Source organism: Oryctolagus cuniculus, chromosome 10, assembly GCF_964237555.1.
Source record: "Oryctolagus cuniculus chromosome 10, mOryCun1.1, whole genome shotgun sequence".
NCBI lineage: Eukaryota > Metazoa > Chordata > Mammalia > Lagomorpha > Leporidae > Oryctolagus > Oryctolagus cuniculus.
The window spans coordinates 30,533,153-30,547,968 of record NC_091441.1 but is presented as its reverse complement, the minus strand read 5'-3'; the positions used below and the strand labels follow the sequence as shown (position 1 = coordinate 30,547,968).

The window sequence follows — 14,816 nt, the reverse complement described above, 5'->3', positions numbered from 1 at the left end:
ACAACAGAGATAGGGCAGGGCTGCCTTCCTCCCACAAGTCCCTCCTGAGGTTCACACAATGTGCTGAGAAACCCTTTAAAGCTGGGGACGTTCAGGAGGCTGCATTAAAACCATAGACAAATGCCTAGATTTTCCTAATGTTCCTTAATTTGAGTGGGATGCTCATTCCTCCCCCACGCCTTTCCCCTAGTCTGATGCTCCAGTTAGAGGGTGGGAAGACACAGGGATGGACACTTGGAGAATGTGCTTGGGACTAAAGCCATCTGCAGAAAGACTGAAGCCATGTGACGGGAAGAGAAATGAAGAGGGTGCATCCGGGGCCCCTCGCTCCAATTTGGAGGAACCCAGTGAGCAGCCTGGGGGAGGCAGGACAGGGAAGGGCAGGGTGCAGGGGTGGAGGGCAGATGGAAGGGTCCCAGTGTGGCCCATCTCCTTTCTTTTGAGAAGTTGTAAAGTGTACTACACTAGTAGTTTGCTCCAGATTTAGTGGTTGGAATAATTTCCTGTAAGGTCTTTGTTCCCTCCCTTAGGATGCTGAGTGACAGCTGTCAAAACCTTCCCAAGATCAATCAGCAGAGGCCACGATCCAAGACCTCTGCGAGCAAGGCAGGGGACGCCAAATCTCTCGCAAAGGAGCGTCCGAGACAGGTCAGGAGGTCTTTGCTCTATGCTCGTACTGTAGCTCGTGGCTGGGAAAGAACCTCAAGGATAAAGGCCACCTTGATTTATTTTGCAAGGATCTGTGTTTGTAAACTGCCATGTAGTCTAGTTGAATTGCAGATTTTCTCCCAGTGTGCTGCACCAAAACCACGGACAATCATCTAGATCTCTTAATGTTTCGTTTCTCAGTTTGAGCAAAAGGCTTTCCTGCCCCTCAGACTCCCCTGCGTCTGGGAACTGGGTGAGGGGCCCAGACCAGGTGGGCAAGCCTGGAGCTCTCTTAGAGCAGCAGAGCCTGGTTTGGGCAGGACTCTGTCCTCCCATCAGAGGTAACTGCAGGGTCCAGGTAAGCTTGACCGGGTTCCCAAGTGTTGGCCAGGGATGGTCTCCAGTGTGACTGGATCTCAGACTCTCCTGTTGGGCTGCTGCAAAACACACATGGCTGGTGCTCCCCCAAGACCTCCACGTCCCACTGTCATGGAGAAGACAGGGAGCGGCGAGTGGAGAGAGCCCTTCAGGTAGGTGAAATGCAAGCTCTGGACTTGGGCATTCTACGTCCAGAACCTTCCTGGCTTCAAAGACAAGAGGACCAATGGAAACCTAGAAGTGGAACGGAAAGAACAGTTGTCAAAGCCTCCTGGGGGGTACCCAGGAATGATCATGAAACTCAACAGGTCAACAAGGAATCCCTCGCTCTCCATGAGGGCCTGTGGTTCTGGCCATTGCAGCCTGCCTCAGGTGGGAAGCAGGCGACGGTGGGGCAGATGAGTGCCACAGGGGGCTGGTTGACTTACTGCATCTCCATACTCAGCCACCCAGGCCACCCACACTGCTGGTCACAGGGGAAAAGAGAAGTCAGCGAGTGGGCATGGGTTCAGGCACTACAGAACCGCCATTGGAAAATCTGCTCAGAGCCTGTGGCCTGGTGTCTTCTCTGTCTCCCAGGGACTGCACCTGTTGAGTCTGCACGGATGTGGGACTTCTCACTTGCTGGATGGATACCTCCCATGTGACTTTGCCCGAGGGACTAGGCAGTAGCACCCAGCATCTCTCTCCATTGCTTTCCACCTGCCACCTCCGACTTACTGTTTTTCCCTTTCTTCAGGAAGGCGTCCATAGCGCTCGTTTGCAGAATGCTGACTTTGGCTTAAAAATATCAAGGATCAACAAAGACAGTGGAGAGGACAACGCCCACCCACGAAGAGTAAGTGGAACCCAGGAAGCCAACTCTAAAGGGGGAGTTCCTTTTCTTTTCATAAATGAAAATGGAAAGCATTGCTTTTGTCAAGCCAGGAAGTGAACCTGGAATGATCAAAGGCTGGTTATGAGCAGTGGGCGGGCGTTTGGTGCAGCAGCTGAGCTGCCTCTTGGGACACACTCGTCCCATGCTGGAGTGCCCAATTGAGTCTCCCAGCTCCTCTACTTCCGATCCAGCTTCCTGCTAATGCATGCTGGGAGGCAGCACATGATGGCTCCAGTGCTAGGACCCCTGCCACCCACGTGGTGAGCCCAGGTGGGATTCTGGGTTCCTGGCTTCCCTCTGCCCATTCCTGGCTTTTTTTTTTTTTAAACATTTGGGGAGTGAACCAGCAAATGGAAAATTTGTGTGTGTGTGAGTGTGTGTGTCTACCTTTTCAAGCATGAGAATAAATAAACATTTAAAAAATAAAAGAATGAGACCATGCAGGGGAAGTAGTCAAACAAGAAGCAAATGGTATGTGTTAGAAATGGAAAGCTGTTCAAGAATTTTATTCAAATTAATTTCATTTTAAAGGATTTATTTACAATTTTTTTGTTCTAGATTTTAGAGTAAATCACCTTGTCCAGTGTTAGCACAGGTTCTTTTGAAAGCCTAACTATGGGGCCAGCACTGCGGTGCAGTGGGTTAAGCCATGGTCTACAGTGCCGTCATCCCATATGGGTTTATGGGCACTGGTCCAAGTCCCGGCTGTGCCACTTCCTATCCAGCTCCCTGCTAGTGACCTGAGAGAGCACTGGAAGATGGCCCAAGTCCTTGGGCCCCTGCATCCTCATTGGAGACCCGGAAGACGCTCCTGGCTTCAGCCTGGCCCCCTCCCAGTCATTGCGGCCATCTGGGGGGTGAACCGGCAGATGGAAGATATCACTGTGTCTCTCCTTCTCTCCATTCTCTCTGTAACCCTGCCTTTAAAATAATAAATCTTTAGAAAAATGAAAAAGAAAGCCTAACTGTAAGTCTGCCTGCCTACCAGAGTATCTGAGTGTGTCCTGAGTGAGTGAGGCTGAGCTGCTAAGGGTGTCTCTCCGGTTTCAAGGGCATAAATAACCATCACTCCCTTCCAGGGCCAGATCATTGACTTCCGGGGGCTGCTCTCAGATGCCATCCAAGGAGCCACCAGTGAATATGGCTTGAACACCTTCGACTGTAACCCAGACCCCTCTGTGAGTGGCTAAGAGGCAATACTCATCTCTCGAACTGTCAACAGCCAGGTGGACTTGAGGAATACAGTTGTGAGCCCAGGGAAACCTTGTGTTCAAGTCAAGGGCCCTACCAGGCTGCCACCGTGGGTCTCCCGGAAGTCCAGGCCCCGTTTTCCTTCCTGAGCCAGGAAGGCACGTTGTAACGTGAGCCTTTCCCTTGCCCTCAGGAACGGCTGCTGAAGCCTCTCAGCGCATTTATTGGCATGAACAGCGAGATGCGAGAACTGGCAGCCGTGGTGAGCCGGGTAAGATCCGCTACTCAATTCACAAATTTACGGAGGCGAATGGGGGCTCCTGGAGCATTGTGGGCTGCTTCTTTTATTAATACCAATAAATATGATCATTTATTTATAAAGTGCCCCCACTTGCAAAGGCACTCATATTGTTCAGAGGCACAATAATGCATGATAAATAAATTATGGAATCATAAAATCACAATATAAAAAGCTCACCATCTCACTACAGAGGCCAAGAAAACCCAAACAGAAAAAGGCTTAGAAGGGAAGGGACAGGTGAAACATTTTCTAGCAGAGTCAAGAGTTAAGGAAAGAAAACCTCTTAGAGAAGGAGTGTAACTGCCTATTTTGTTTAAAGAAAACAAAGTCTACAAATAGATCCGGAGTCTGATGCTCTCATACGTGAACATTTGCTTGAAAAACAAGACTCATAGGAACGATTTTACCATCCCGACTACTGATTTGTCAGGCTGGCACTCAGAATCTAAAGGAGATGAAGTGTATTGATTCTGGGGCTGGAATCAGATCCTTCTCTTTCTAGCTGTGTGGCTGTGGGTACGTTCCTTGGGCATGGAATAGATTCCCGAGTTACAGGGCACTTTTCTAATCTAATGATCTCGTATTTAATTAAAGTCTGAAACTCAGGCAGGCTCAGAGAAAGGTTTAGAATGATCCCCAGAATGCACAGCTGCCCCACTTAACTCAGGGCCCCTCGGCTGCCTCAGATCAGTTGAGATCAGGTGCACGCTGGGGTCCGGGAACATGAAGGAGACTCGGCCCTTGCATGCAAGTTCCTTGTCTCATGACCAGAGTGACTTTAAAAGCAGGGAGGAGGAAGATGACACACAGGAAAGAGGCAAAAAGTAGAAAGGGAGAGTGAGAGGCCTCCGGGCAGAGGCGCACCTATGTGAAAAGGCAGCCTGTGTGCGTTTCTGGTGAGCCGAGCAAGAAGCAGAGTGGTGGGAAAGAGAGTAGCAGAGAGAGGCAGGGTCCTAAGAGAGGCTCTGCGAGCAGACCCCAGGGCTGACGGTGGCCTGCAGGAGATGGGGAGCCTTGCAGAGAACATGGAGACACCAGGTGTGGGGTTTGGACCAGTGAGAGGCCGTGAGGGACTGAGCGGAGCTGAGGGGATGAGGATGCGTAAGAGAGCAGAGCAAAATATTTTTTCGACTCCACAAAATCTGTTTTCTCCTTGCCTTGTTTACCAAAGGACCACATGATTAGCGAGGACAGAACCGTCGAGTGGACGTGGTCTGAAATGATTGCATCTGGAATCCATTCTGTAGTATCTCGGGAGACAACCATTCAGCCCCTGCTAGAATGCCTACAGTGACAGACAGCTCACCACCTGCTCTGGCAGTCTTGTTTGATAACTCTGGGTTGTTATAAGGAGTAATGGGTTCCTGCCATATATGTGGGAGACCTGGATTGCATTCCCAGGGCTGGCCATTGCAGGAATTTGGGGAGTAAGCCCATGGATTGGGCTCTTTTGCTCTCTCTCTCTCTCAGAATAAATAAACAAAATAAAACAAAATAAACAAAAGAAAGTGAATAAGTGGTGGGCCTGTGTAGACCCAGGTTCTTTTTTAAAAAATATTTATTTATTTATTTGAAATCAGAGTTACACAGAGAGAAGGAGAGGCAGAGAGAGAGAGAGAGAGGTCTTCCATCCGATGGTTCACTCCCCAGATGGCCACAATGGCCAGAGCTGCGCCAATCCAAAGCCAGGAGCCAGGAGCTTCTTCCAGGTCTCCCACACAGGTGCAGGGGTCCAAGGACTTAGGCCATATTCTACTGCTTTCCCAGGCCATGGTAGAGAGCTGGGTCAGAAGTGGAGCAGCCAGGTCTCAAACTGATGCCCATATGGGATGCCAGAACTGCAGGCAGTGGCTTTACCCACTATGGCATGGTGCTGGCCCCAGACCCAGGTTCTAAGACCCTATGGATTCTCCCAAGACTTCTGAAAGACCGAATTCTCTGTCATCCCATGCAAGAGTGGAATCTGTATTTCGCACAACTCAAATCACTTGTATAAATAGTGTCAGTAATCGAATTGGAACTCCTGTTGGGGAGGGAACTGGGTAGATGGAGGACAGGAGGGGGAGCCAACCTTTCACCAGCATTTTAAAAATGTACTTTTATATTTTTGAGTCATGTGTATATGCTACTCATTAAAATAATTAAATAAATACAAGAGTAGTTTCCAGCTTTGCTCTGTAGTCATCCAGAATGACTTTGGAAAGAGCATTTTTTTTTTTTTTTTGATGTAACATTCCAGATATTGTTTGCCCAAAATAGCTCCTGCGGAGAAAGGCCCCTGAGTGAGAGATCTGAGCTGTCTGGTGAAATTGAAGTTTGGAATCTGTAAATTAGTTATCAGTAAAAGCTACCTTAATTGATTACCCTAGATGGTTGCTACAGGGCTCTCCTCTATGAGGATAAAAAGGCGCTTGGGCTTGGCCGTCCCCTGCCTTGAATTCTGTTGGAGAAATTGCTCTTGCTGAAGGTGGGGAGCGATCATTAGGGAACAAAGAGAAATTGGTTTCAGAGGAGCAGTATTTCCTGTATGCAACAAATTAAGAAAGTGTTTGCAAGATCAAGGAGCAGGAGAGAGGCCTGGGCCTGCTAGCAACTGTGCTTCCCAGTCAAAGCTAGTGTAATTTGAAGGCATATTCGGTAGCTTCTGTGATTATGGCCATAAATCAGCATGGTTGGCTATTGAATGAAGACAGGTAGAGTCCATTGTTAGCAGATTTTCCCCCTCTAAAAGCACCATATCATATCATCAATATCTTCTTCAGGGAAAATCACTGAATATTTTCATGCAATCCCTTTGGTGAACTAACCCTAAATTACTATATATATATATACAAATTATAAAATACATATACACCTGTATACACTATATACATACATACATATGTCTAATATGAAAAATTTTTTCTCACCATCACTTTATGTTCTATTGTAAGTCAAGCATTCTTTGCTCCTGTGTTTATTATTACAGCTACAGAGGGAAACATTAGTTTTAACAAAATGATCAAATGTGCATTGCAGGACATTTATCTCCATAATCCAAACATAAAGTGGAATGACATTATTGGACTGGATGCAGCGAAGCAGTTAGTCAAAGAAGCTGTTGTATATCCTATACGGGTGAGGATGGGCAGCCTCTTGGGGGTTGTTTCTGTTCATTATCCATTGGACAAGCTGTATGTCACGCACCCAGCAGGAAGGGAAGGGCAGGATGAATTTCTGTCTACAAATCAACTTGTTGCCTGTGTCACAACACATTGTGAACACTGGAGCATCCAGATAGTCGATTTAAAATTGGATTACATATTAGTTCAAGGCAGGTGTTTGCTCTAAGTGATAATTTAAGATCTAAAAGTCTGTTGTATATATGAATTGTCAGCTGCTATAGATTGCCTCAATTAGCCTGCCTCCCTACAAACATACTTATTATAGTAGAAATACTTCCCCTTGGACAGAGCCATTTTACTTTGTTTTCATATATCCTTCCCTCACCCCCACCCCCAGTGTTATGGGGGGCTTTTCTTTTGGCTGGTTGTGAAGATCAGACAGCTCCTTCCAGGGCAGGGAGAAGCCCAGCCAGCCTGTTATGCTCATGACTTATTCTTGACAAGTCTCTGTGTGGTTCACAAAATGGGTAGAAAAATAGAAAACACTATGCTCCATGTTTGGCTTGTAACTGTGGTAATAAGAAGGTTAGTGTATCAGTTAGCTTTTGCAGTGTAACACACCACCCTACAACTTAGTGCCTTAGAGCAACAACCATCTATTCTTCTATAATTCTGTGGGTAGACACTTTGGGCTGAGCTCAGCTGGGCTGGTTCATCTCTTTTCCAAATGATGTTATTAGCCAGACTCAATCTCACATCTGGAGCATCAGCCAGAGTGGCTGGAAAAGTTGAAAGACCCAGGGCAGCTGAGATCTTCCTCCATGTGGCCTCTCATCCTTTAGCAGACATGCCCAGTCTGATCACAGAGGGTTCTCAGGGACAAGAAAGTCCGAAGTCACGAACATTTTGCATGTGCCTTTCTTATAGTTCTTGTACTTGCCAGACTTATATTTTCAAATTGCTCCTTATATTTGCCAGAATTGGCTGAAGCTGTAAAGCTGGGCCCAGATTCAAGTGGGCCCAGAGACTCTACCTCTTAAAAGAAGGAGCTATTAGCAACTTGTGGCCATTTTACATAATCTCCTGCAGCCAGAATTACAAGTTTATTTTATTGAATAAAGTATTTATTCTCATCACTGAGCCCATGCAGCCCCTGATTTGGGGACAATTTTGTTCTAAGGATGCAAATATCACTAGATTTTGATCATATTTCCCACCTCTGGCTTCCTGTGTTCAGACATGGAGATAAGAAATTATTGGTGTTAAGAATGAATAGACGCTTACTGACTCACCTTTTTCTTTTTTAAAAAAATTTTTTTTAGACAGGCAGAGTGGACACAGAGAGAGACAGGGAGAAAGGTCTTCCTTTACCGTTGGTTCATCCTCCAATGGCTGCTGCGGCAGGCGCGCTGGGGCCGGCGCACTGTGCTGATCTGAAGCCAGGAGCCAGGTGCTTCTCCTGGTCTCCCATGTGGGTGCAGGGCCCAAGGACTTGGGCCATCCTCCACTGCACTCCCGGGCCACAGCAGAGAGCTGGACTGGAAGAGGGGCAACCAGGACAGAATCTGGTGCCCCAACTGGAGGATTAGTCTATTGAGCCACGGCGCCGGCCATGACTCACCTTTTTCTATAAGCAGAACTACAGCAGCAAACTCTCTGAATGGATAGTACAACTCTGGATGTGTTGTCGCTGTAGTATTACATACTCTATAGATGATGGTGTACTTGATTGGCATCAGCAAGAAAGCAATAGCTAGTTATGATTTTACTATGAATTATTCTGCCCCTCTTCTCTCCACCAACCCTGCCCACCCCACTAGCTTGTTTGAATTCGAACGACTTTGAGAGACTCACCAAAGTGTGGGCATGTTCTTTGGAGTCTAGCGTCTCATGCATTTGCCACTGCATGTTCCCGGCTTCTGAGACAGGCTTCAGCATAGCTTTGTACTCTGCTTACATACACTTATTTGTTGGTTCCAATATTTCTCTTCTAAAAATTTCAAAAGTTTTTTATTATTCTAAAGGGGGAGAGAAGGAGGGAGAGGGAGAGGGAGAGGGAGAGGGAGAGAGGGGGAAAGAGAGAGAGAGAGAGAGAGAGAGACCTTTCATTTGCTTGTTCACTCCCCCAATGCCCTCAACACAGCCAGGGATGGGCCAGGCCAAAGCCAGGAGGCCAGAACCCAATCTGAGGTTCCCATTTGAGTAGCAAGGTCTCAAGTACTTGAGCCTCCACCTGCTGCCTCCCAGGGTGCACTAGCAGGGAGCTGGAATAGCAAGCAGAGCTGGGACTCGAACAGGCACCCAGATGTGAAATACAGGTGTTCCAAGTGCTGACTCAACCACTGGCACCAAACACCTGCCCCTGCAGTGCTTATCTTAAAGTTTTTACCTGCTTTACATCATTCAAAAGATTGCCAGATGTTCCATATGCAGGACTCTGGGGGGAAATGATGCGTGTCAGAAATAACCATTGTAATGGACAGGAAAAGTGCCTACACTTTTAAGAAAATTATTCTTTTAGGAAGTTACAAAAATTGCCAGGCATTTTCACCAAGTGTGAAAATCAAATTGGGAGCCATGAGACATACACAGACGCAGCCTTGAATCTTAGAGGGGTGCCCTTTTCACTCTAGTGTTGTTGCTTTCGCTAAGGGTGCACAGCTGACATACCGTGTCCAGCCTCATCGTGGTTCCTTGTTCCCACAGTATCCACAGCTGTTTACCGGGATTCTTTCTCCCTGGAAAGGACTACTGCTTTACGGCCCGCCAGGTAAACACGATCAAGCGCATGGTCCATTTAAGGCCTGGGGCAAATGAGAGTGGAGGACCACTTCCGTCCGCAGTGTGAGGCGACTTCCGGCTTTGAGCGGAAGGCCGATGTCTTATCCACGTGTATCTCCAGGTACAGGGAAGACTCTGCTGGCCAAAGCCGTGGCCACTGAATGCAAAACCACCTTCTTTAACATCTCCGCGTCTACCATCGTCAGCAAGTGGAGAGGGGATTCAGAAAAACTCGTTCGGGTAGGAATTCTTAATTTCGGTGTTTTTAAAAATGAGGTCTAGCAGAGAACGGGGCTACAAATGACACCGGAGCTGATTTGCTTTTAAGTGATGTTTGTGTTAGATTGTATTCTGGATTTTTTTAAAGTTTTTATTTAATGAATGCATTTTTTCATATATACAACTTTAGGGATACAGTGGTTCTTTCCCCCATACCCATCCTCCTCTCCCCCAAACTCCCATCACACCTTCCTCTCCATCTTCCTCTCCCATCCCCTTCTTCATTATGGTTCATTTTTAGTTTGACTTTGTGTCTGTGTTAAGCATAGACTTTAACAGCTTGCACCCATGCACACACACAACATATAGAGTACATTTTGGGAACAAAATTTGCAGTTGATTCTCATAGTACAACTCATTAGGGACAGAGGTCCTACATGAGGAGTAAGTGTGCAGTGGTTTCTGTTGTTCCTTTAACAATTAACACTCTTATTTATGATGTCAGTGATCACCCAAGGCTCTTTCCATGGGCTGTCAAGGCTATGGAAGCCTTGTGTAACCATAGACTCCATCAGTATTTGGACATGGCCATAAGCAAAGTGGATGTTCTCGCCTCCCTTCAGAGAAGAGTGCATCCTTCTCTGATGGCCCTTTCTTTCCACTGAGGTCTCACAGAGATCCTCTGTGTAGGATTTTTTTTTTTTTTTTTTTTTTTTTTTTTTTTTTTTTTGCCAAGGGTCCTGGATTTCCATGCCTGAAATGCTCTCACAGGCCTTTCAGCCAGACCAGGAAGCCTTAAGGATTGATTCTGAGGTCAGAGTGTTATTTACAGCAAATATCATTCTAGGAGTCTGCTGTGTGGACTGTTTCCCATATTGGACTTTCCTTCCTTTTTAATTCTGTTATTATTACCAGGCACTTGATGTTATTTATATGATCACTTTTATACTTAAACCTATCTATATGTTGACTTTAACATTTAATATGACCATTTTAACAGTTGGCATTTTTACCACCAATTTTTATGGGTTTGGAGTCCCTTGACAAGTTCTTAGGCTGTACCCTATAAGTAAGTCTGTAGGACTGTATGCAGAACTATACTGCCTTACAGTTATAGACTACCTCCTCCTCTCTTATTCCCCCTCTTATTTTTAACTGGGATCTTCTTCCAATTGGCTTAAAAACATATGATCTTGATTCCCAAAAGCTTGGCAAAGGGATTAACTATAACTTGTGGGTATTAATGATGCCTCCATCAGCAAGACATACTTCTCCCTTCCTTTGGGAATTAGACCAACAGCCCATTTTCGATTCGTGTAGCTTAGGAATAGAAACTGGGAAAAGTCTGTCTCTGAAGTAACCTATTGTTTTTCATCATTGAAGAAGCGCTCATTAGTCAGCATGTGCAGTCTATCCAGTTAACATTTATTGAAAGGCGATTACTCTGTGCACCTCCCTCTACCAGCTACTCTAAGGAAGAATAAGGAAACTTAAAACTTAATTATTCTTTCTGATCCTCTGAGCAACTTTTCCTCCACAGCACCCATGCCCTGCCTTCCTTACGAACTTGTTTCTGTCTTCACAGTAACTTATTCATAGTCTTCATGGTATAATCCACATTATAAAATTTCACTATATAGTTAAGAGAACACCCGTGTATGATTTATGACTCACAATGAAATGGATCCTTGTGAGAAATGCCGTCATCAGTCTGTAGCATGATAAGTAATACTAAGTAAATATAAAATACTATCTATTTTTAAAATAAATTACAATATTATCCTGAAGTTACATTCCTTTGGATGACTCATTTCCTAATGATTATGGCCTATTTGGAAGTTGTAATAGAATATTTTTAAAGAATTGGTTCACCTAACCAGTCATTTATTACTTTGATATTTTTCTCAAATTGTTTCAAGCACATATTTTTTTATAGACTCTTATCACCTCTTCAAGCTTCTAACTTGTGGGAGTATTCATTGATGCCATCTATGTTTTTGTTCTTTGTCTTTGGTCTGACTCAGTGCCAGGTCCAAAAGTGAGGCATGAATTTAGCTGCTGCTACATTTGTGGTTTCCATGTGATTCTAGTTAGCTGGATTTCAATGAACTAAATGTCAGCCAACAAGAATTCTTTAAAAAAAAAAACTCAAAGCTGGCCAGCACCATGGCTCACTTGGCTAATCCTCCGCCTGCGGCACCGGCACCCCAGGATCTAGTGCCAGTCGGGGTGCTGGATTCTGTCCCGGTTGCTCCTCTTCCAGTCCAGCTCTCTGCTGTGGCCTGGGAAGGCAGTGGAGGATGGCCCAGGTGCTTGGGCCCTGCACCCGCATGGGAGACCAGGAGGAAGCAACTGGCTCCTGGCTTTGGATAGGCACAGAGCGCCGGCCGTAGCGGCCATTTGGGGGGTGAACCAACGGAAAAAGGAAGACCTTTCTCTCTCTCTCACTGTCTAACTCTGCCTGTGTAGTAACCAAAACTTAAAAAAAAATCTTTGCCAGTCTACTGGTGAAAAGCAAATTTCGGTGGTTGCGTGTACATTTCTTTGATTCGGAATGAACTTGAGCTTGTTTTTATACCCTTAGGAGATATGCGTGTTTCTTTTTTCCTGTGAAATGCATTTTTAGGAATGGAGATTTAGAAAAATCATTCAAGGAAAACACCCAACCTCTGCTAACTTTGAAGGATCTTGTCCCATTTCCCTTCAGAAATTATTTTCTCCATATTTTCTGAGCTCTTGGAAAGGTCGCTACCTGGAAAATCTTACGCGTGATGTCGGGCTCCTCCCCAAGAAGCTTCCAGAGGAAGAAAGCCCTTCAGGGCCATCCCGTGACTCAGAGAAGCTTTTTCTACCATTTGTTTCTCTTTCCGTTCCAATTAGAGAGTTATTTATAGGGAAACTTTGGCTTATGTTCCTGCCTCCCCTCCTAATGTTCGTGTCTCTTAGGAGTTGAGCGCTCTTGAACAGTTGAGTGGTCTTTTTAGCAAATGCATACACCTGTTGATCCTTACATTTCTGAACGCCCCCCAACTGTATGATTTACCGTCCTCCATGTACCTCTGAAAATTTTAGTCTAATGCTTCCAGAAGCACTTACCCGGGGTTCTATTTATTGTCTAAGAATGGAGAGAGCAGTGGCGTGGGAGACCTAGGCTCCAAATACGGTCTGCCTTCCAACTGAATCTTTGGTCTAGTAGAGGCTCTTGGTCTCTCTGCTGCCAAGTGAGCACCTAAACAATGAGTGTGGCTCTGCGAGAGAGCTCTAGCGCTCTATTTTTTGTTGGGTAGATGGCTGCTGTTGTAATCACCATTAGTATGGCAGATGTTTGGGCTTTTCTTTTTGTGACAAGGAAGAAACGTTACTTGCTTCTAAATAGTTGCTCTCCGTTGAATTTAAAAGGCGTTTGTGATGAGTGTCCGTGCACTGTGCACTGTCATTGTTCCCTCAGTTCGTTAGACCCAGTCCATTATTCCAATGAAGCAGGATTCTGTGAAAAGAGCAAGCTGGCACGGGAGCTTGCATGCATGAGGAATTTCCCATTTTGGTGACAGAGACACCTGCAAGGTATAACCTGCCACTACGAGTGACAGCCACAATCTGGCTTTTTTGTCTGAGCCTTCCCCTCTTGGTAATACTTTGCTAGTGCCGAGTAACATGGAGAGTAAATCCCCCGCACCTATTAAAGAACCTTGTTTCTTTTCTGCATCGCAGCCACTTTCTCTGCTCAAGCCATGAAGAGTTGTATATGATGCTCAAGAGATCAGTTTGAAGGTTAAAAAAAAAAAAGGTTTCGGTTTTTATATTCTTTTCATCACCACCACATCTCCCTTCAGGGTTCTTTATTTTGCTTTTATATGTCTGTTCTTTTGCTGGTTACTTTCCTGTTCTTGCTCAGTCTATAATATTTTATTCTGGAATAGAACATCTTACTCAATCAAGAATTGCCTTCAAGTACCTGAGCTAAGTGCACAGCAGTATTGAGGTGGCACAGGGTCTCCAGAAAGCAGTTTGGGAAGCAGAAATTGGCAAATTTCTTCAGGCTTCAGGCTTCAGTCTTGTTCCCCCTGCCTGGAGCCCCGCCTTTCTTGTAGTTCTTCCTTCTGAGAATAACCCTGCCATCGTTCCAGATGTTAAGGGGGAAATCATCAAGGGATGAAAGCTATTCCCAGGCCTTTGTGTCCACGTGGAACATGTGATTGGCAGGGTATCCCAGGGGCTAAGTTTGGGAACTGAGTTGTATCTTAAGCTCTCCCATGCCTGATTAGTAGCTTTGAACTAAGCACCTGTTCTCTCAGTGTGATTTTTATCAAGTGATAAATGGAAGTAATTGGACCATCCAACTTCGTGGGGTGGTGGCAGGGAGAAATAATGGTAAGGATTATAAAGTTATTGTAAAAAACCGATTGTAGCATAAATGCTTATTATTACACTCATTCTAAGCTTTTAATCTCTGAGGGCATCTGAGGACTTTGAGTGTATGAAATTGAACCTGCACTTGCTTTTTCTTCACCCAGGTGCTGTTTGAACTTGCCCGCTATCACGCCCCCTCCACGATCTTCCTGGACGAGCTGGAGTCGGTGATGAGCCAGAGAGGCATGGCTCCCGGGTAATGGCCAGGGGGGGTTTGGTCGTCATTTCTCCCCACTTCTGCGTGTGTTTGATGGTCGGAAGCTCATTGACGTTTACCAGCAGAATGAGCCGATTAATAAGCCCACAGATTTTCTGCAGACATGTGGAAAGGTCTTTAAATCAGATCCTGTTAACTGAAGAGCTGATTGAAGTACTTTTTATAACCGGAGGATGTGTCATCCTCCTTCCCCCCTTCCCCACAGAGTGGTTTTCAGGTCCGAAAATCACCCAGCCCCAGGGTCCCAGGCTGCCTTACCCATCCTGCTGGCTCAAAATAGCCATCCATGACCACCTGCCCTGGAGCCAGAGGGGCTGCCCTGGGCCGTGGGGATTGCCCACTTAGGCAGGGCAAAGATCACGCCCACGTTCCACTCCCCCAAGGCCAACCTTGCCCTGGAAGCTACCACTTCTCAGTGACATCAGGTTGCGGCACAGCGTGCCTGATCTTAAATATGTCACCTGTGTGATCTCTAAAGATTAAGTGTGCACTGATGTCCCCAGCCGGAAGGAACACTTCTCAGACTGTGATGAGCTTCTGTTTGGGCTTGGGAAAGGCTGAAGCGCACGCGCACGTGTGTGTGTGTGTGTGTGTGTGTGTGTTTAAGATTTGTTTATTTGAGAGACAGAGACAGAGAGAGCGCTGGGCCAGGCTGAAGCCAGGAACTTCATCTCGTGTGGGTGACAGAGG

General features: G+C 46.0%; 1 protein-coding gene across 9 annotated transcripts in view; it reads left to right on the top strand.

The window, feature by feature from the left end:
• The window catches only part of KATNAL2 (katanin catalytic subunit A1 like 2), a 127,636-nt gene that overhangs the window by 83,508 nt on the left and 29,312 nt on the right, over positions 1-14,816 (top strand). For all 9 annotated transcript variants that reach the window (XM_070050236.1, XM_051851968.2, XM_070050237.1 and 6 more), the window contains 8 exons: positions 531-648; positions 1,766-1,864; positions 2,983-3,081; positions 3,288-3,365; positions 6,414-6,512; positions 9,206-9,269; positions 9,402-9,520; positions 14,014-14,105. In XM_070050236.1, the coding sequence (XP_069906337.1) occupies positions 531-648; positions 1,766-1,864; positions 2,983-3,081; positions 3,288-3,365; positions 6,414-6,512; positions 9,206-9,269; positions 9,402-9,520; positions 14,014-14,105 (768 nt within the window). The remainder of the gene's footprint in view (positions 1-530; positions 649-1,765; positions 1,865-2,982; positions 3,082-3,287; positions 3,366-6,413; positions 6,513-9,205; positions 9,270-9,401; positions 9,521-14,013; positions 14,106-14,816) is intronic.